The sequence below is a fragment of the Pipistrellus kuhlii genome, unplaced genomic scaffold (genome assembly GCF_014108245.1).
Source record: "Pipistrellus kuhlii isolate mPipKuh1 unplaced genomic scaffold, mPipKuh1.p scaffold_m20_p_1, whole genome shotgun sequence".
In the NCBI taxonomy this organism is placed as follows: Eukaryota; Metazoa; Chordata; class Mammalia; order Chiroptera; family Vespertilionidae; genus Pipistrellus; species Pipistrellus kuhlii.
Genome location: NW_023425404.1, coordinates 119,129,444 through 119,150,632, shown reverse-complemented (window position 1 = coordinate 119,150,632; position 21,189 = coordinate 119,129,444). Strand labels below are relative to the sequence as shown.

General features: G+C 40.7%; 1 protein-coding gene across 2 annotated transcripts in view; it reads left to right on the top strand.

Annotated features, from left to right (window-relative positions):
- Positions 1–21,189, top strand: part of ITIH5 (inter-alpha-trypsin inhibitor heavy chain 5) — a 79,333-nt gene that overhangs the window by 39,675 nt on the left and 18,469 nt on the right. The window contains exons 6-7 of one of the 2 annotated variants that reach the window (XM_036461320.2): positions 726–898; positions 2,685–2,801. In XM_036461320.2, coding sequence (XP_036317213.1) covers positions 726–898; positions 2,685–2,801 — 290 coding nt within the window. The remainder of the gene's footprint in view (positions 1–725; positions 899–2,684; positions 2,802–21,189) is intronic. The other variant, XM_036461331.2, reaches the window with a different exon arrangement.

The following is a 21,189-nucleotide window of genomic DNA, read 5'->3' as shown; positions in this document are numbered from 1 at the left end:
AGGTGAACTATATGATAGCTTATCTCATGCATCATGATACATTATTAGCATAATGTCTAGAAATTTCATGAGGAAATAAACCCATGATCAAATGAAGTCTAACCCTCTGTGTCACTGTAATACAATTTTCCCTCCTTAAGGAAAATCTATACTATTGTAATAATAGAGAAATATGCAAATTGGTCGGGACGCCCTCATACAATGACCGAATAGCAGTCTGCATGGGGCGACCAGGCTGGCAGGGTGGATAGTTGGGGGCAACCAGGTCAGCTGGGAGGGCAGTGAGGGGCAACAAGGCCAGCAGAGAGGGGCAGTGAGAAGTGACCAGGCCAATGCGGGGACAGTGAGGGGCAACCAGGCTGGCAGGGGGGGTTGATAGGGGTGATTAGGCTGGCAGGGGAGGGCAATTAGGGGCAATCAGGCTGGCAGGGGAGCAGTTAGGGGGCGATTAGGCTGGCAGGCAGAAGTGGTTAGGAGCAATCAGGCAGGTGGCAGGTGAGCAGTTAGAAGCCAGCAGTCCTGGATTGTGAGAGTGATAGCTGACTGCCAGGTTAGGCCCGATCCTGGGGATCAGGCCTAAACCAACAGTTGGGCATGCCTTGAGTGGTCCTGGATTGGAGAGGGTGCAGGTTGGGTTGAGGCCCCCCCCCCCCATGCATGAATTTTATGTACTGGGCCTCTAGTATTTACATATTTAGTGATTAATTATGTTTATATTTTGCATGCAGATGATGCTGGGCCACCTCCTTCTACTGTTATCAACCAAAATGAAACTTTTGCCAAAGTCATTTTTAAGCCTAGTGTGGTTCAGCAAGCAAGGATTGCTCAGAATGGCGTTTTGGGAGATTTCATCATTAGATATGATGTTAATAGGGAACAGAACATTGGGGACATCCAGGTAAGTTGCTACTGTTTCATGTTAGTTGCTTAATACTTTTAGTTAGACTCAGAACTGGGGATTCCAATACTTACCCAAGGGATAGTGACTGATTCTTAGAAAATATATTTGAACCCAAAATGTGTCTCCAAGGAGACTAGTGGTATTCCCTAGCTGGAATCTGAGGGTACTAGATGTACCGGTTAATAATGTAGATTTTTTTCAATAGATGGAGTTACACATATGTTGATATACATGCTATTTGGTATGTATATTATTTTGTTGTATTGACAGTAACCTTCAAAACTTCATATGTCAAATTTTCTGAAAGTGTTAACATCATAGATATTTTTACACTTAAAAATGTCAAATTTTGTGCCAAAAAAAGAGCATTTATGGGAAGTTTTAATTCATTATTTTATTTTGAAGAAGAGTGTCCTGAAAGTTATCATATACTTTGGGAAGCTTATGGTGAACATGCTCCATCTCAAGATACTTGTGAACACTAGTTGTTTACAATCAAAGCATGGTTCAAATTGATTATTTGCTATTGGTAGTGATCAGTATTAATGGTTTCGCCTGGTTTTAGAAGCTCACACCTTTCTGATCCCACCAAATGCAGAGCATTGACTTCTTTCAGAAGCAATTTGGCCTTGCAGTAGATGTTGATGGTTGACCTGGATAAACCCATGATTTTGTGCATTTGGGATTCTCAAAATAAATCCACTTTTCATTGCCAGTCACAATTCAATGCAAAAAAGACTTTCTTTCGTGCTGTTGAAACAAAATCTTACTGATGACTTTTTGGTTTTCCATTTGTCTTTCGTTCACTTGATGTGGCACCCATTTTTCTTTCTTTAAAATATTTCTTATATTTTAAAGAAAGGAAAATGTACGTTCTTTGTCTTTCACATAGAAATCATCACTTTTAAAACGTTTAAATCAGCGTTCACAAGTATCTTGAGATGGAGCATGTTCACTGTAAGTGTCCCAAAGAATATGATAACTTTTAGGAGCACTTTTCTTCAAAATAAAATAATGAATTAAAACCTCCCACAAATGCTCTTTTTTGGGCACAAAATTTGACATTTTTAAGTGTAAAAATATCTATGATGTTAACACTTTCAGAAAATTTGTCATATGAAGTTTTGAAGCTTACTGTCAATACAACAAAATAACATACATATCAAATTGCATATATATCAATATATGAGTAACTCAATCTATTGAAAAAATCTGCATTATTAACTGGTACACCTAGTATTTCCTGCTTCAGTAATCTGGAGAGCTAGTTGATATCTACACTTTTCCCTGTGCTATGTTAGATGGCATTAGAATTTTAATTCTTAAATTTTAATTAAAAGAGATTGGTCCCTTGCTCATTTCCCTTTAGGTTTTATTGCTCCAGAGAAAAGGTGTGAATATTAAAATGTATTAACGTGCCACCCAGAATGTGGACAAACTCCTTGACATCTCAATTTGTACTAGTAAGATGCTTGGTAAAAACCAGATAATTAAGGAAGCAGGGATTCTCAAGTGGCAAGAGGCAGAAAAGGACAATTTAAATTAAATTAGTCAACATAGTCAATAAAATGTTAAGGGATGATTTTATCCTTATTGAGATTAAATTAGTAATTGGTTCTTTTGGAAGGATCAAGGCCATGAATACTTTTGCTCTGGGTGCAGAATCTGACCAGAGACACTGTTCCATGATATCTTTGATGTTTAGAAGTTCCATAGACAGTCCATTTTCGTTTTTCTACCTATTCTGGATACTATCATTTTTACTTTCTTTTCCCTGCACCAGGTGCTAAATGAATATTTTGTGCACTACTTTGCCCCCAAAGACCTTCCTCCTTTACCCAAGAATGTGGTATTTGTGCTTGACAGCAGTGCCTCCATGGTAGGAACCAAGCTCCGGCAGGTGAGTGAGTGCCAAATGCCCATTTCCACCCCCTGCTCTCGGTTTTGCCTGGGACAGTGATGTGAATAAAAATTAACTGATGCCAAGTGTCTGCTTTATCATCCAGCTGTTGCTCCCTATAGAGGACATTCCTGATCTGATTCAGTTAAGCCATTGATATTAGTCATCATTTCCACATGATGGTTTTCAGAGAACAGAGGACATGCTATAGAAATACCATGAAATAAAGGGGACTGGCAGAGTGGATAATGTGAATGAGACAGGGACTATCCTATGAGACCTACTCGACAGCACCATTGTTGATAGAATGATTCTATTGGTAATGATGTCCTTTGAGAACAATGGAATAGATTAATGGGCAGTCCCTTTGACCTATTCTTACAGCAAAGGACTTGTATCTTAATAATTCAGTACTGACATTCTCAGAACATTTAGCATGAATCTTAAAATTCTAAGGATGGAGGGGATATCAAGGGGACATATTGTCTATACTGAAAATTTTCATTAATGTGAAAATACAACTATTTACATTTTTTTAACAAACCACTGGAAGGCTATTCCTTATCTTATTCTACTACCCTAAATATCATAAATTTTCATTTACAATGTATTTTCAACTCACATAACACAAGACAGAAAGAGCTCCTGACTGCTAAAACAACTAATATTTCTGATGAGCTATTGTACATATTTTCTCTATTATTACTTTTAAATGGTTTCTTTGGCCATTTGTATTTTTAAATCATGCAGTATAATATATTGATCTTCTCTTAATAGCATTTGATTTTTCTTTATCCACAAATAGTAAAAAATATATTCCAAAATGTGATTTAAAGATTGTGTTTAACTATTTTCTTTCAGATGGTAGTCAAATATAATTTCCAACTAATATAGTAGGAAGATAATGTCACCTGGAAGTCAGCTTCTTCCAAATCATATTCTTGTACAGATTTCAGCCTGCTGATGCCTCAATTTTTATTGCTTTTCTTTCCTTTCACATCTCTGACTTTCCATCTGAGGTTATTTTTCTTTGCCTGAAGAACACTCATTGGTTTCTTTTTAAATGTAGGTCTACTGGTAAAGAATTTTGTCAGCATTTGTTTGGACATTATTGATTTCACTCCCATTGTGGAAGGATATTTTTAGTGGTATGAATTCTATGTTGACAGTGATTTTCTTTCAGTTCATTGAAGAGAGATTCCACTGTCTTGATGTTGAAAAGTCATTTATATTTTTAACTGTTGTTTCTTTTTTTTTCTTTTTTTAAACTATATTCTATTGATCCTTTACAGAGAGAAAGGGAGAGAGATAGTTATTTAGAAACATCAATGAGAGAGAGATACATCGATTAGCTGCCTCCCACACACCCCCTACCGAAGATATGCCCACAACCAAGGTACATACCCCTGACCGGAATCGAACCCAGGACCTCTCAGTCCACAGGCCAACACTCTATCCACTGAGCCAAACCAGTTTTGGCTAACTGTTGTTTCTTTAAAAGTGACTTTTACTGTCAACTTCTTTTAATAATTTTCTTTTTGTCTTTAGTTTTCTATTGTTTTAATACTATGGTTCAAGGTATGAATTTCTTCTTATTGTTTTATTCCTGAAGTTCCTAGGACTTCATGAATTTGTGGATTCATAGGAAAATCCCCAGCTATTTTTCTGAGATTGCTTCATCTTGGCTTTTTCTTCTGGGATTCCAATGCTAGATTTCTCTCTCCATATCCTCCATTTTTTCCCATGCTCTCTTCTATTTATTCCAACTTTTGCCTTTCCATATCTCATTCCAAACCTATCTTTCAGGTCTCAAATTATTTCTTCAGGTCTGTTTGATCCACTGTTAAACTAATTCATTGAGTAATTTCAGTCATTACATTTTTTTCAGTTCTAGAATTTCCATTTGGTTCTTTTTTCAAATCTGCTGCCATTTTTTAAAATGTTCAGTTATTTTTCAATATTTTTAATTAAAAGAAATCTCAAGCACAGTAAACATAGTTATTTTAAAGTCTGTACTTTATTATTCTAAACTCAGGAGCTTCTTTAAGAGTTGTTTTTATTGTTTCTCATCTCTCATTTTGTGACTGGTTATCTTTGATTACATGATGGACATTGTATTTAGAAAACTTTGTACATATATTTTGAGGCCTAAGATGATGATCTACGGCTCTAGAGAAAGTTTTGGTTTGTTTCTGTTGGGAATCTGAGAAAATTATAATCAGGGATTATTTTAGCCAATTTTTAGAGTTTGAGTTTTTTTTCTGGGTGGCCCAGATGGCTCAAAGCTAGATTGCACTTCTTAAAAAAGCTGGCTTATTTCTGTTTTGCACAAAGTATAGAAGGTTTATAAAACACCTATCATTTATGGGCTCTGGACCGCAACTTTTGAATTTATAAACTACAAAATGCTCAGCCTTTCAGATACCTCTTTGGCCGTGACAAAACTTAATCAGAAGTGATCCTAAATGCTCAGCTCACCTCTTTACATATTATGTTCTTCCAGATTTTTTTTTTTTTACTGTTTATTACTTCTCTGATACTCCGAACATTTTTTTAGAAATAGAAATTTTATTTAACATTTTTAGTTATTCTCAGTGGGAAGATTGAGGTAGGTTTTCTTTATGGGCACAATTTCCCCAAATTTTATTCATACACAGTGAAGCATTCTTTTGTAGTGGTTGATTATTTATTGATGTTTGAGAGGCCTTGCAGCCTTTCTATATTTATGAAATTCTCTAAATTTCTTTGCTTTATGTACCCCAAGTTCCAAAGTGTCATTGTTGGCTAAGTTGTTTTTGTGCCTTTATTAGCTGGATAATAGATATTGACAGAAATTTTAAGACCATTGTTGGTCACAGAATACAGTGTTAATTAGGTCTTGCATCTGACCCTGTATGATAATTCCCATTTGGATTTTGAATCAAATAATAGCTAATGAGTGGGTACCATCCACTAGATTTCCCCATCTATCTCATTAAATTTATATGTACTTATTAAGCTTCAGATTTTTTTTCTTTGGGTTTCTTCTGAGAAAAACATAACTTGATGAAGATAGTGATAATTGAAGTTACTGCAACCAATCAGAAATTCTGTTACCACCAAATATTTTTATTATATTTTTACTTAGCATCATATTGTGAATACATCTAACATATTTAAAATAATTCTTAAACCTGATTTTAATGGCCACAAGGCAGTACTACGTAATAGAAACTTCTGTGGGAAGGGAAATGTACTATATCTGTGCTTTCCAATATGATAACCACTAGTTATGTATTGCTGTTAACACTTGAAATGTGACTAGTATAACTGAGGAACTGTATCTTTAATTTTATTTAACTTTAATACATTTGAATTTAAATAGCCAGTCATAGCTACTGGTCACCATATTGGACAGTAATGCTGAAGAACATTTACTCACTCTACCACCCATGAGAGATTTTTAAGTTATTTCTATTTTTTGCCATTATAAACAGCATTGGAATGACTATCTTTACCTAGAAATCCTTGACTACATGCCTAAACATTTTCTTAAGTTAGATTCTTAGAATTGGGACAATTAATACCAACTCATTTGTGCTTATACAAATATTACAAAAACATTTTTTAGAAAGGCTATATAAATTTATAACTTTAAAACTGTTACCAGTCTAAGAATTTTAAATGGGTTAAGCAGTAAAAAGTAATAAATGAACAACACTCTACAATATATAAGAATATATAGGTATATATTTAACTAGTTTTAAAGTAGAGAAAGCCTCTTTCTAAGCCTAAAAGCAATGAAAGCAACTAAAAAGGAAAAACAACTTAACAACTTTACCTATATAAAAATTATAAACTTTTGTTTTAAGTTAAAACAAAAATTAACAAAAGATGGAAAAATATGTAGCAAAAACTTTAATATATAAAGATCAATAGGAGCTTATCTTTAATAAATGAGTAAGTCTTAAAAAAATATGGCATTTTAACTGAAGCTGGTTTGGCTCAGTGGATAGAGCGTTGGCCTGTGGACTGAAGGGTCCCAGGTTCGATTCCTGTCAAGGGCATGTACCTTGGTTGTGGGCACATCCCCAGTAGGGGGTGTGCAAGAGGCAACTGATCATCTCATCAATGTTTCTAACTCTCTATCCTTCTCTCTTCCTCTCTGTAAAAAAATCAATACAATATATATTTTTAAAATATGGCATTTTATTCCAGATCAATAAAAATAACCTTGTAGAAGAAAATGGTCAAAGAAGATAAAAAAATTTACCAGTAAGAAATAAGATTAGTAAGATTATGAAAAAGAGTCAATTATATTAGTAACTAAAGAAATGCAAATTAAACAATATTATTTTTATATCATCAAACTTTAAATAATATAAACTATAATGACAATTTCTATAGTTTCTATTTTAGAGCTCAACAAAATATTTACATTACTTCCCAATAAACCTGAAGAAAACACCAAAATGGTAAAAATGCATGGTCAGTTCTACTGCAACTTCGTACAAAGACCATTAGTTACCCAAAGCCACAGCAGCTCAAAGGACTCACATCTTTAGGTGCTGAGTTAACCTTCAACCCAGTCCATACCAGTGCCCAAGGTCTTCTTCCACTTCTGATGGGAGGAGAGCTACCAATATTTATTTTTACCAAATAAACTCCAGAGAGATAAATCCTGTCACAAGTTGCCCAGAGAAAACCAATTTGCTAAACTGAGATCTCCTAGACTTACCATTAATGATATAATACAATACTTTGAGTAAGTTTTTTAAAATATGGCATAGAACATTTTGAACATGCTAGACATTATTCTAAGGTTATTACATGAATTGTTGAATAAAAGGACATTTATTTTCTATAACAACTTGATTGTCATCCCAGTTTTACTGATGTAAAAATGGAGGGTTTGCAAAGATATATAACTCACTAGTACATGGCAGGGGGAGACTTCAAAGCCAGGTTTGACTCTGAAGTTTATAAATCAAAGCACAAGGCTATGGAGTGAGTCTCAGTGCAAGTAGTGTGCGAGGAAGCAGCACTCTGTATGCAATGTTAGAAGAACAAATGGGTACAGGGTCAGTGCAGTTTGACATTTCAAACCCAACTGAGAAGGCTGACTTTCAGGAGGGATATCCTTGCATTATGCAAGAGCATTGTAATGCTAGATGTCACTCCTTTGTGATTCTCCCCTCTTCCTTCATTCCTGGATATTAAAATCCTATTCCTTGCTAGGCACTGCAAGTCTGGCATGTACTCTGCTGGCTTCTCAGCTACAGCATGGCCTCTTTCCAGGAGAACTACCCAAGAACAGCCATACACATGTCAGAAGCCTCTACACAATTTCTAATGCTCATCGCTGCCTTGAGTGGTTTTGAAAACTGACTATTTTAACAGCTCTCAGCTTCTCTAAGGACACAGCACTGAGTGAGAAGCTTAGTTGGCTCTCTGCAGACTTTTGTATGCAATATGTCCACTGGTAAAGAGGAAAATTACCCCTAAGCACAGGGCTTTCGTAATGTGTCAATGGATTTGGCAACATCAGAAATTAGTCATAAGTCCCCTCACATGCCAAAAGGGTCATTCACTGTTATCCTGGAAGTTCTTGGTTCCACTCATCTCTGATGAGCGTGAAATACTTTACTGTTTCCATCATAATGTTGGTATGTAATAATTATGTGAACAATAGATTTATATATTTTGTAAAGATCATATAACCTTAAATGTATATGCAGTAAAGAGTATACCAGTGTGCACCTGGCATTTTCTGGTTCTAGTTCTAATCTCAGTGGGAATGTGATCTTGGAAGCCAGACTTAACCAGCTGGGGAGATACACCCCTGACAGCCACACCCTCTCCCCCCACCCAACACACACACACACACACACACACACACACACACACACACACGTTACTGGCACATGGATTGGCTCTGTTTTCTCTCCCATGTGCTTTTGTTGATGAATGTGCTGAGAGATGGGTTTGGCACTAGTAGGGTCAGGCAATATTTCTGCCTCCCAACTTGAATTTGTAAAACTTCTCAGCGAGAAGGGAACTGGAAGAGCAACAACAAAAAATGTGACCAGGGAAGAACTTTCATTGTTAGTTGGATTCTTAAAGGAAACACACACATCCTCGGGAACATTAAAGAGAATACATGTCTATTAGGTACGTTTTTCCTTGGCAGACGTTTACATGTTCTTCTCTTTCTTTTTCCTAATCTGTGTACGTAGACCTACTACTTTCACCTGCATATTAAGGATCTTGGCTAAAGGTCCCTCTTTGGCCACCCAGCAGAGACTAATGCATCTTTTACCAGATGCCTTCATGTTGTAACTTTTATAGACTCGTTCTCATTATCTGTGCCACTCTCGGCCAATTCTGGATTCCCATTTAGCTTTTGGAAGGTTGTCTTCCTTCCTCCATTTAATTTATTCAACAGCTTTAGAGGGCAAAGAACAAGCATAAAGTTTCTTATCCGTAACTGCCAAATTGAAGACAGGGGAAATGGGAACTAGATGGAGAAGTGCCACCTGAATGCTGCTTGTGCTTCATGCGCTGGCTTATCGCATGCTTCAGGGTGCCAGTTTCTTCTTCACTGTCCAAAATTGTGCTTCCAACAGCTATTTGTTCATATTATATATAGCCTGACAAGCAAATAGTCTATAAACTCTATGGATTTGAGCACCATCTTTTTTTTTTTTATCATAATGGCACATATCCCCAGATCCTATACAATAGGTGATGATGTTAGCTGAAAAACATACCAGGACATAAACATCAAATGTCACATGCATTTTTAAGGCACAGGAGATACTATTGAAGGACTAGTATATATCAAGCATTTTAAAAGTTTGGCATACATTTTTCATGCAATCTTTCATACATTTTTCATGCAATCTTTCAGCAAAGAAATGTTATTCCCATTTTATAAATGAGAAGGGCAGGAAGGTGCCACAACTATGCTAAAATACACAAAGTTCTAAGCAGAAAAATTTATAGTCATGCCCACTCTACCCCACTCTACAGCTCTTTACCACACATTCCTCACTGTAGATCCTAACATAACTTCAGACCACCTGCTAAGCTGTCAGGCTCCACCTGTTCTTATGCCAAGTGACATTATGTGGAATGCTGCCCATCTCAGTGAGCACACACAGAGGTGGGCTGCCCTGAGAGGCCTCAGCCAGCAGCTCGGTGTTGTGAAAGATGAACGGACCTGTTCTGTGCTGATGCATACAATTAACTACTAGTATTTATTGTTTAATGTTAAGCATCATGGGCATATACGGGATGCAGACTTCTTTCCCCTTTATGGTTTGGATTGGAGAGCTGAATGCAGGCATGGTGATGGCACAGGTGTAGAGTGGAGTTGAGGTGAGTGACTGTGAGGTCTAATGATGTCTAATGGTATATTCATCCTAGCTGTCCTCTTCCAGAGCATATGGATCTGCCACATTTTGAAAGGGAGGATGCTGGAATAGGAATAAGGATCTAGAGAAAGTTTTAAATGATAGGAAACAAAGAGGGGCAGTCTGAGGTCCACCTGGAAGAATACCAGACAATGCCAGCACAACCTAGAAGGCCCTCAGGGAGTTGTGATTGGGTCAGGAGGCAAAAGCTCCCTGAACAGATGAAGGAACTTAGCAAAGAAGGGATGCAAGCATAACAAACGAGATCATATTTAAGACATTTGGAGGGCCTCTGGAGGTAGGCACTACATGGCTATCCTACATATAAAAATGGACAATATATGGTTTGGGCACTCTTGCATCATCTTTCCAGGTCACAGGCTTTGTATGGATCTGACAGCATGGCTCCAGTTAGCAACAGAAATCTCTAGCTTCCCCCATTCCGGATTTCTAGAACAGGGTCAGCAAACTTTTTCTGAAAGGGCAGAGAATAAAATGTCTTAAACTTTACAGGCTAAATGGTCTCTGTCATCACTACTCAACTCTGCTATTGTAGCACAAAGGCAGCCACAAGCAATTAGCAAAGAAATGAGTGTGTTATGTTCCATTAAACTCTGTTAATAATAGGTAGCAGTCTGCATTTGACCACCAGGCCATAGTTTGCTGGTCTAGAGTGATAACTGGTTGTTATATGCCTAGAGATCATTTCAGTTGATAGTATTTATTCTCATCTACTGAGCTGCTTTTGTACAAACATTGCTAGTAGTAGATGTGTTTTAGTAGTAGGTGTGTTTCAGAAATACATTGCAAAATACAGATCTGGGACTTGGGGCAGTGAATAGCAGGCAATAGGGAAAACTTGTTTTTTGACTCCAATTCAGAATGTGAGGAAATAAATAATGGACAGAGGACACACTTTTTTCCTGAGGCCACCAGTGAAAACTTGGATTTTTTTTGTTTAAAGAACTTGCTTTTTTTTTATTTTTTTTTTATTGAGTTTTTACAGAGAGGAAGAGAGAGGGATAGAGAGTTAGCAACATCGTTGAGAGAGAATCATCGATCAGCTGCCTCCTGCACACCCCCTACTGGGGATGTGCCCACAACCAAGGTACATGCCCTTGACCAGAATCGAACCTTTCAGTTTGCAGGCCGATGCTCTATCCACTGAGCCAAACCGGTTTTGGCAGAACTTGCTTTTTAACAATTATAATATAGACTAGAGTCCCAGTGCACTATTTTCATGCACTTGCTGGGAGTCCCTCAGCCTGTCCTGTGCCCTCTCACAGTCCAGGAGCCCTGAGGGGATGTCCAACTGATGGCTTAGGCCCTCAGTGAGCCTAAGCCATCAGTTGGACATCCTTAGCATTGTCATGGAGTTGGGAGAGGCTCCCATGACTGCTGGTGTGCTCAGTGTGCTCCCCAGCTGTGAGCCCAGCTTCTGGCTGAACAGCACTCCCCCTGTGGAAGCACACTGACCACCAGGGGGTAGCTCCTGCATTGAGTGTCTGCCCCCTAGCGGTCAGTGCACATCATAGTGACCAGTCATTTCACCATTCAATCATTTGCATATTAGCCTTTTGTTATATAGGATACACTATAGATGAGGCCCCCTAGCACCATAAGAAATGCAAAAAATTCACTGTTAACTCATTCTCGAATTGCCCCCCTTAAAATCAAACTGCCCCTCTGTGAGACATGTGCTGCACCTTGGAAACCACTGGGCTTGACACTTTTCCTCTCTGAGCTTCATTTCTGAACACATCCGCATATACCACGGAAACTGTAATCTCTTCTCTGCCTACCTCATTGGGTTGTCATGAGGAGGTTCCGAGCTAATAAACCTAGAAATGTTTCATTAGTAAGTGATGTCTAAATGGGAAAAGATTTTTATTTTTAAGCCCAAGAGTACCCTCGCAGGAAGCAGGTGCTGATTAGGGGAGGAGGGCATGATTGTTTCCTGGGATTGTAGCTATAAGAGGGTTTCACAAGCCTCGGAGGGGCAGGCTCTGGCCAGCAGCCCTGGTTGTCCCTTAGAGGCGCTGGCAAGGGGGGGGGGGCAATAGAGGGATGATAGGGGGACAGCGAGGCTGAAGGGGGAGTAACTGTCAAAACTCCCCACTTGACACCATTCTTTAAATTGTATGTGGCCATTTCGAAGCTGTACATGCTCAGGGTGGGTCTTCAATATCCTGGAGCAGGGAGGGGGCTGGGCCTGGGTGGGGCCAGGGGGGCTAGGAGGGTGGGTTTAGCTGCAGCTCAGCTCCCGGTGAGGTTCATTGTGATTCTGCAGCAAAGATGGCACCACCGCTGTCAAGGGGGGATGGGTCTGACCCTGGCAGGCTGCTCGAGCCTGCCTCTACCCAGGTCTGAAGTTATAGGGAGGAGAGGTGTGCCGGACCCCAGTGGAGGGGGCCCCGCAGCGGCAGGCCTCGGGCACTGAGTGCCTTGGAGGCACTGACAGGTCTTCTCTGGCATGCTATTGTTGTGGGCACTCCTGGCAGGGAAAGAGATAGGGGAGTCAGAGGTGCGGGGTATGGCCACCCTGAGGCTGGGTCTTCTCCCTGTCTAGTCAGCCTCTTCATTCCCCCAGGAGTGCAGGGGCTGGAGTAGGGTGTCTGTGCAGGGGGATTGAAAGAGCTCCTCTTGGCCACTTCCTCTTCCTTCTTTGCAGTCCAGGCTTCTGTCAGATGTTCGTTCTCCTCAGACCCCCAGGAACTTGGTTCCAGCTGCCCTGCCCCTCTGTGGCTCCCTGCTGCCCCTGTCTCACTGGGCTCTCCCTGGCCGCCTGCCTTTCAGGAGGCTGTCCGGGCACCCTGCTGTGGGCAGTGCTGTCCTGGGGCAGGGGTGGGGAAGTGGGTGTGGGGAGCAGCTCCAGTAAAGTTTAATAAACCCCGGGTCATGTTGGGATTTGGCTGTGGGACCACGGTGGGGGGTCTGCCTGGACAGGACAAAATTGCAGGAGACTGCAGTCCTGCTCCTGGCCCCATAGCCCTGCCCACCCTGCTGAACGGTTGTGATGGCATCCTGGATAATTTGTATATTTGTCTAGTGTTAATATAGTTTAAAATAAATTGGAGGTACCCATTCAAAATTTTTTGTTGAGGTTTACCCAAATGAGGTCATGTTTAAAAATGTTGAGGATCTCTGAATGAAGGCTTTATGTGGCTCTCACAGAAAGAAGAACTGAACAAAGTAGAGCTTTGAATACTCCTGCTTTATCTGTTCAGGTTGCAGACCTTGTTTTCAGCTTCTGAAACCATCGAAGAGCCTCGCTTCCCCTTTCAAATGGCTTCCTAATTTTGCACTCGAGTCTGGAATGGAGATGGGCAGAATTTCTCCGAACAGGGCTAGATAGGGCCCCCAAGGAAACTTTGGCTACAAGTAACAAGGAGATAAACTGTATAAACCAAAGAGAATTGAATGAGATAACAAATGTGGAAGTGCTTATCAGAATGTGTGAAAGTGGAGTCGTTCCTGGGGAGCCATCCCCTCGGCTGGCGGATGGAAACTAGCTGATTGAAATTCCTAAGAGCTGCCATGCCAATACGGCAGCTACCCCTTCTCTTCCTCAGGACACCTGACTCGCCGCCCTCAGGATCCCATTTTGGCTGTAACTCCAGCCTTCAGATTCTCAGAGAATGCAATAAATATTGATTATATGCAATGGGATAGGTACTGGGCATAGGAGATACAGAGATAAATAAAAGACACAACCTTTTCTCTCAGGAGGGCTGGAGGAAAAGGAAAGTCTTGTGAAAACCATAGGCAAAGTGCTACTATAACAGAGATATTATAGTCAAGGCACATTGGGAGTGCTGACCCATTGTTTCTATGGATAGAATAGGAGATATTGAATGCTTCTCAGAGGAGGGGATAGTTGAGTGAGTCTAAGGTATTTTAAAAGTTAGTCAAGTGGGTGGGAGAAGAAGCGGGGAGAATGGCTAGCATGTGCAGAAACATGGAGGCAGGAGACAGTGACGTCAAGAAAAGCATCATATTTAAATCACTGTAATTAAGGACCTTAGGATTTTGCTGCAAAAAGAAACATGGAATACTCATTGGTTAATCAAATCCAACCTGCCACGTAGATGGTGGGAAGAATTTTAGGGAGGGGAAAGAGCTTGAGGTAGTCAACAAGAGATTTATGATGGAGAAACTGGTTTTTGAAGATGGGATACAATTTTCCGGGCAGGAAAGGGGGGAATGAATTCTTGGTTGGGGAAAAATATGAAGAAAGGCATACAACAGGAGTGAATATGTTATAGCTGAAAAGTTCTGGTAATATTTTGAAAACCATCCTGATATGAACATTGAGAGAGGCAGGCAAATTAAAGCAAGTCCTTTGAGTGCATGGCGGAACTGGTAAGTAAACAAAGAGCACCACACGTTCTCCGAATGAAAAGGGAACCGAGAAGTAAAGTGGTGAGCACCTGAGATAAGTGATTGTTCCCCTCGGAGAGATGCCAGTCTCCATGTCCTAAGGCCTGAGGTTTTAACACCCACATGGAATGAGGATGAGAGCTTGTGCTCTCAGAGGTGGGGAGTTGAGTGAGACGCTTGCACAAAGCTGGTTCCTCAGTGACTTAATGGATGAAGAAAAGTCCTGCCATCTCTACTCTGGACCCTCCAGCTCTCCAGAATCTCCATTCTCCCTGTCTGATGGAGCTAACTTCACTTCCTCTACATATTTTCCTACATATACACTCTGCAGGTGCTGATAATTGCTCCACTGTTTCCTATTTAGCATGACTTTTTCACAACCTCCTCATATCTTTCTATTATGTTCTCGATGTTTGTCAAGGCACATCCTTGTGGGGAGGGGAATTATAGCGAGCGGCATTGGAAGCACTTACAGCAGGGAAGCAGGAATCATGAGAACTCATACGTAAGGGAAAATTGAACAGGTCATAGGACAAGCCAGGGAGTCAGCCACACACAAAAATAAATTTTAAAAAATCTGTAGAATGAAACAGGCAGGGCTCCAGAATCCAAATATGCAGTTAGTTGGGCAATATGAATTTCAGAATTCAGATCAGGCCCTAGGGACCAACAACTCAATCATGTTAGTCAGTAGATGAGTCAGAACATGGCTAAAGGACACTGATTGCAAAGGAGATCTGTAAACTCAGGTGAACTTCTCTTGGTCATTATCCTCTTATTTACTTCTTGTTAGAACTGATGACTGCCTGGAGCCTAGAGATAGAGGTGGTAAGGCTCTAGTCTTGGCTCTATTCTAGAATGAGACTTATAAGATCCATAGTGAGGGCAAATCCTGATTAAGAACTAATGTTCCATGTGAAGAGAAGTGAAAAGAAAACTGTTTAGAGTCTTGCGTTATTTACACATCAAGTATGAAAAATAGATGTGCTTAATATGTCATAAGAAGCAAAGACATGTTATTGGCAAACAGCTTTTTAGAAAATTGCACAATGACATTATTAAGTAAATGTTTGATAAACTTGTCAAAGCAAAGTCAAAACATTAGGTAATGAATCTTCATATTAGCCAGAATAATAACATGCGAGAGAAATTTGCTTCTCAAGTTAGAATAATGTTATTTAAACACCAAGACTAATGAGATTTAGTTATGTTTACATTGTAAAAGATGCTCTAATATTATATTATTCAGACTTTTTTTTTTAAGGTAAGTCTAAATTTAGCCAGAATCTAGTCTTTAACAAGCATTTTCTTTTAAAATACATCCTGGAATAATGTTGGTAATTACATCTGAATCTTTACTAAAAAGGTGCTTTTTTTTTTTGACTTGAAGAAACAACCATCTTATATTTCCACACAGATTATGTAAGCATATATGAATAGGTAATTAGGACCAGAATTGCAACATAATCTAGCACAGTACTGCATTTCAAGAACATTTGAAATTAGAACTCAAACAGTAAATGAAATTTTAATAGCTTTAAAATAATATATTTTTGAATACAGGAGCCCTATGATTGCTTAATTTAGAAAATATGCTCTTTGTAATTTGTGAACATTAAAATATAGAGACTAAAGAAATAGATTTTTTTTCTATATTTAGTTGTGGGTGAAATTTTAAGTTAATATATAGCATTTACTAAACTGTTTTTAAAATATTGGAAGATATGATGACTTCTATCCTAAATTTCTGTCTTTCATTTAAAATAGTCAGACTACAGTGACATCCTGCCACCTAGGAGCAAGACACGCTGGACACTAAGGGCTTCCCCTACTGGCATCAGGAAGAACTACAGACTAAGAGGAGGACAAAACAGATAAACCTCCCTGTCCCTCCCTGTCCAAACCTAGGCAAGGGAGAAGGCTGAACTGCAGCTTAAGTTACTATTGAGCATGTTCCATTTCCCAATGTCATCTCAAGAGACTTAGGGCTGCTTTTATGGTCTATATCTATTGAGCATGATTCTTTCATGGCTCAGATCAGACTTTTAGAAGGTCTTAGGTTTCATTGTTGGATTATTTTCAACTTTTCATCACAGATGATGGTTCATTTAAAAGGACTGTGTGGACCACTGAAAGAAAAAATGTCAACTCCACGATAAACATTTTAGAATAAGGCAAGTGATAGGACTGCTTAGGAGAACAGCACAGCCATTCTGCTGAAAACACAGGAATGCTAATATCTAATACCCTTGAATTTGAGTTTCTTCTATGATGTCACAGGCTCCCCTTGTATTATGCCCAACAACCCAGGGTTTGTGGAACAAAAGCCTTTTGTGTCAGAGTTAGTTCCTTTCCAGTGCAGTCTGATGCAAATTCAGAAATATTTGAGAAAAGCTGCATCAAACTGGCACCCAACAGTGGTAGCAAGGAGTGGGCAGGCAGCTGAGCTTTCATGGGCTCCATTCACAGCTCACTCTGAGGGTCTTGTTGTGTAATGCTTCTCTATTCGTGTTTCATGGCCACTCCCGCCATGGCAGTTAGCACAGGGCTGTGCCAAGAGCCTGCAGCTGCTTGGGCTCAGTTTTGTAGGGAACAGGAAGAGGAAGGCAGGGGTAGGTTCCATCCTCTGTCCAAGTACAGCTTGATGCAGGGACCCAAAGTGCGCAGGACAGAGCTGCCCCTTCCTTAATAGTAGTGCCGCGAGGGGCAGCGTGAGCACAGAGTGGACAGGGGCTGCGTCTCCAGGGTCCAGCTCTGCTCCTTCCTACAGACACACCAGAGGAGACTGCATAATCCCTCCCTCCTTCCCCACTCCCCGAAGATCCACTAGAACAAGGAGGACCGTTGCCAACTCCATTGAATGAATGGAGAACCTGAAACAGAGAGTTAAGTTTTGTTTATTGATATCCTGCCTTGTTCCTGAAAACATTTAAATGCACAGAGATTAAAGGACTTTATTAATAATAAACTGAAGGCAGAGCTGGAATTAACTTCTAAGGCACTGTTTACAACAGGAATACTTTTCCTCTTTTTAACCCAAGGAAAATACATACAAGAAGAGGAATTCATCACTATAAAATAGTTTCTAGCAGAGAAGTGACCCTGTTCTTTGTGCTTGTAAATAGCCAGGATTAAAAGGAGTCTTGTCTAAGGCTTGCATTCAGGCCTGGCTACTTCTTCGCTCCTAAATAGTAAAGGGAAGTGGGTCCTTTTCATGTATTGGTTGCATTTGTGTACCTTTTTATTTCCCTCAGTCCGAATGTAATCTGAATGTGGTAAAGATCCCTTCTGCTGATGCACCAGGGCTTGCAAACTGCCCGGTGGGAGGGCAGGCAGTGTGTGGATACCAGCTGCGTGTGGATGGGCACCTCTGGGGCTGGCACATACTCAGAGGAGACCCGCGGGACCTCTTGCTAGCTGATCTCTTTAAGAATTCTGTTTTCTTCCTCAGCCAAACACCTATGTGCATTTTCTTCTTCTTTCTAGAGGTTCAGGGTTTGGTTTTCCTGCCTCTTCCCCATCACTGTCTTTCCCCAAGATTTACCGTTTCCCCGAAAATAAGACATCCTCTGAAAATAAGACCTAGTGCAACTTTGGGAGAAAAAATTAATATAAGACACTGTCTTATTTTCGGGGAAACAGGGTACTAACTCCTCCATGACAGGCTTACCTCCTAGTATTGGATGCAGTGACCTAAACCTATCTCCACATAAGGCTTATCCTTGTCCCCACATAAAGATGAGTGAAGATGGTACTTCCTGGAGCCTTTTCTTATGGTCCCACAGAGTGAATGTGACCTTACAATGTCAGACTTTTAATTTTTTAAAATTAATTTAAAAATACATTTTTATTGATTTCAGAGAGGAAGGGAAAGGGAGAGAAAGATAGAAACATCAATGAGGAGAGAGAATCATTGATTGGCTGCCTTCTGCACACCTCCCACTGGGGATCGAGCACTAAACCTGGGCATATGCCCTTGACCAGAATCGAACCCGGGACCTTTCTGTCGTCAGGCCGATGCTCTGTCCACTGAGCCAAACCAGGTAGGGCCAAACTTTTATCCTTCCTCACTAGTCAGACCCTTACCCCCAGTTGAACTCTATGCAGCATGTACAATTATAAATGTTATATGCTTATTTTCGAATATTTTTAAGAAACACATTTCCACAGACCCTTGTGGTCACCTATTAGCAAGTTAATTTCAGGACATCATTACGCCAAGTGGTGCACTTTGGGGTTGCTTGTCTCCAGCAGGCCAACTTCTTCCCAAAGTGCAAGGCCACTAGGTGGAGCTTTGGGGACAGGGGACTAAGTCCAAGGACACAATATGCTGGGTATCCAGCATCTTTTCCTTCAGGTCAGGTTAGTTGTAGGGCATTGGGGAGTGGGGTGACCAGCTCAGTTTGTTGCCTTCACTTGCAGAGTCTGCAGCTACCGTCCTGAGTTTGGGAGGGACCGTAAGGAGATGCAGCCCAACCCCTCAATGGATGCCCCTTTGCCTCAGACCAGGCAGGACATTACACACTTTCTGCCTTTCTGGGCTTCCTTTGATCTTTCTGGGATGTCCTCGCCCTGTTCTCTGGTCTGTGCTCTTGGGAAATGTTTGACTAGGCTTCTGTTAATCTTCAGCATGTAAACACACCATGCAGAAATATCAGCTTAAGCCTACTCACATTTACTCTTCTATCTGGACACTCACCTTCTGCTTGCCTTCTAAGCCCGCTACAGGATGCAGAATTCCTAGGGCCACCAGGAATTCAGGAAAGGGTCGGAGCCTGTAAAGGGTTAATGGATGGTGGTGGCTGCAAGCATCAGTGGCAGCTTCTGCTCAGGCCCCTTGGGATGAGGGTGGAAGGCCATCCAAAGGTCCTAATGCATCTAGAAAAGGAGCAGCTCTGAGCCCGCTGGCCTGTCTTGCTTTGGTTCATGTAAGGTTAAGTTGCAGCTGTGGCCTTACAAGGTCATAAGGAATCCGTAGTTGCTGTGCTAAGGGGAGGAGAGTGGAGAGGCTTGGACAACTATTCTGAAAGCAGAATATCCATCAGAATGGGGGAGAATATTGGCAAAGGAGCCATGCGGGGCCCTCAGGAGGTCTTCAGCACACTATTTAAGGATTCCTAAGGGCCCAGCAGCTAAACAAATAACAATCTTCTGGGTGCCTGGCCAGCTCTGAGCTCCAACAGGGAGCAGTGGGAATCTCTCCAAGTGCCTAGAGCTGGGCTCCCAGTGGTGCTGTCTCAGAGGCGGCCACTGCTTGTTGTTGCTTTGTCACAGCTGCGGACCTTCAGGCTCTCCGGAGGTCTAGGCCTTCTGCTGGGAATGACGCCGAGCCCGTCTGATGCTCACGCTGGGGTGTGTTGGCTCTAACTTGAAAGAAGGGGGAGGAGGCAAAGTGTTGCCAGTCCCCTGGCTAATGCCATCAGTACCAACACTTCGGGCACTCCACCCACATCTGCTTATTGTAATTATCAGACTTATTTATTTGGCCAGTCGGCTTCATGATTTCTACACATCCTCATTCTCAGTATTCTCTGCTGTAGGTTCTCAAGGGCAGGGGCGTGTCTCCCTTCCTTTGTGTTCATTTAGTAGAATTCTACCACTCTCTTCTTTACTCATTCACCAGAAACCCAGTAGTACAGTGTGTGAAATACCATGTTGTCTTGAGCAGCCCCCCTATCTAGTGACAGACAGACAATCATTCCCCATTCACATACTCAGGAGGCATGCGTCAGGTACCTGCGACGTGCTCAGGCACTGCTGGGCATTAAGATAGAGTGGCAAAATGGAACAAGTCTCTGTACTCAGAAGCATAGGATTGAGTTGGATAGAAAAGTAAATGCACAGATAAGTAATTACACTTTCTCTATAAATATTGTGAAGGAAAAGAACAGGATGCCATGATTGAGAGAATAGTGGGGTGGTGGTGAGGAGACAAGAAAGTCTTTCTTAGGAAATGACGTGTAAGCCCAGAACTAAATGCTGAGAAGGATAAAAATATAATGCTGGCAGCAATGTGAGGACAGGCTAAGCCCTTTAAAAGTACAGCCCTTTGTCACACCCTTTCTGTGAAGTGAGTTTATCCTAAGAAAATAACAATGGCACAAAGATGTGTGAATACTGAGTTTCATGGAAGTACTGTTTAAATATGCAAAATATTGCCCTAGACAGTGTGCTCAGTGGTTAGAGTGCTTATCTACATACCAAAAGGTCTCGGGTTCAATTTCCAGTCAAGGGCACATACCTGTGTTGCAGATTCAATCTTTGGCACATGCAGGAGGCAACCAATCCCTATATTCTTTCTCTTTCTCTCCCTACCACCCTTCCCCCCCCCCCTCTTCCTCTCTGCTCTTTTTCTCTCTTCTTCTCTGTATCCTCCTCTTCCTGACTCTCTTCCTCCACTCTTTCAAAACATCAATGGAAAAAATATCCTTGGGTGAGGATGAAGAAAATAAAAATTAAATAAATATTCAAAATATTTAATTGTGGTATATGCATATGGTAGAATAGTGTCACCATTAAAATGATATGTAGACCTCTACCTATGGGCATCAAAACTTTATGTGATATAGTAAATAAAAATGTTATAACATGATGAATGAACCCATTTTACTTTA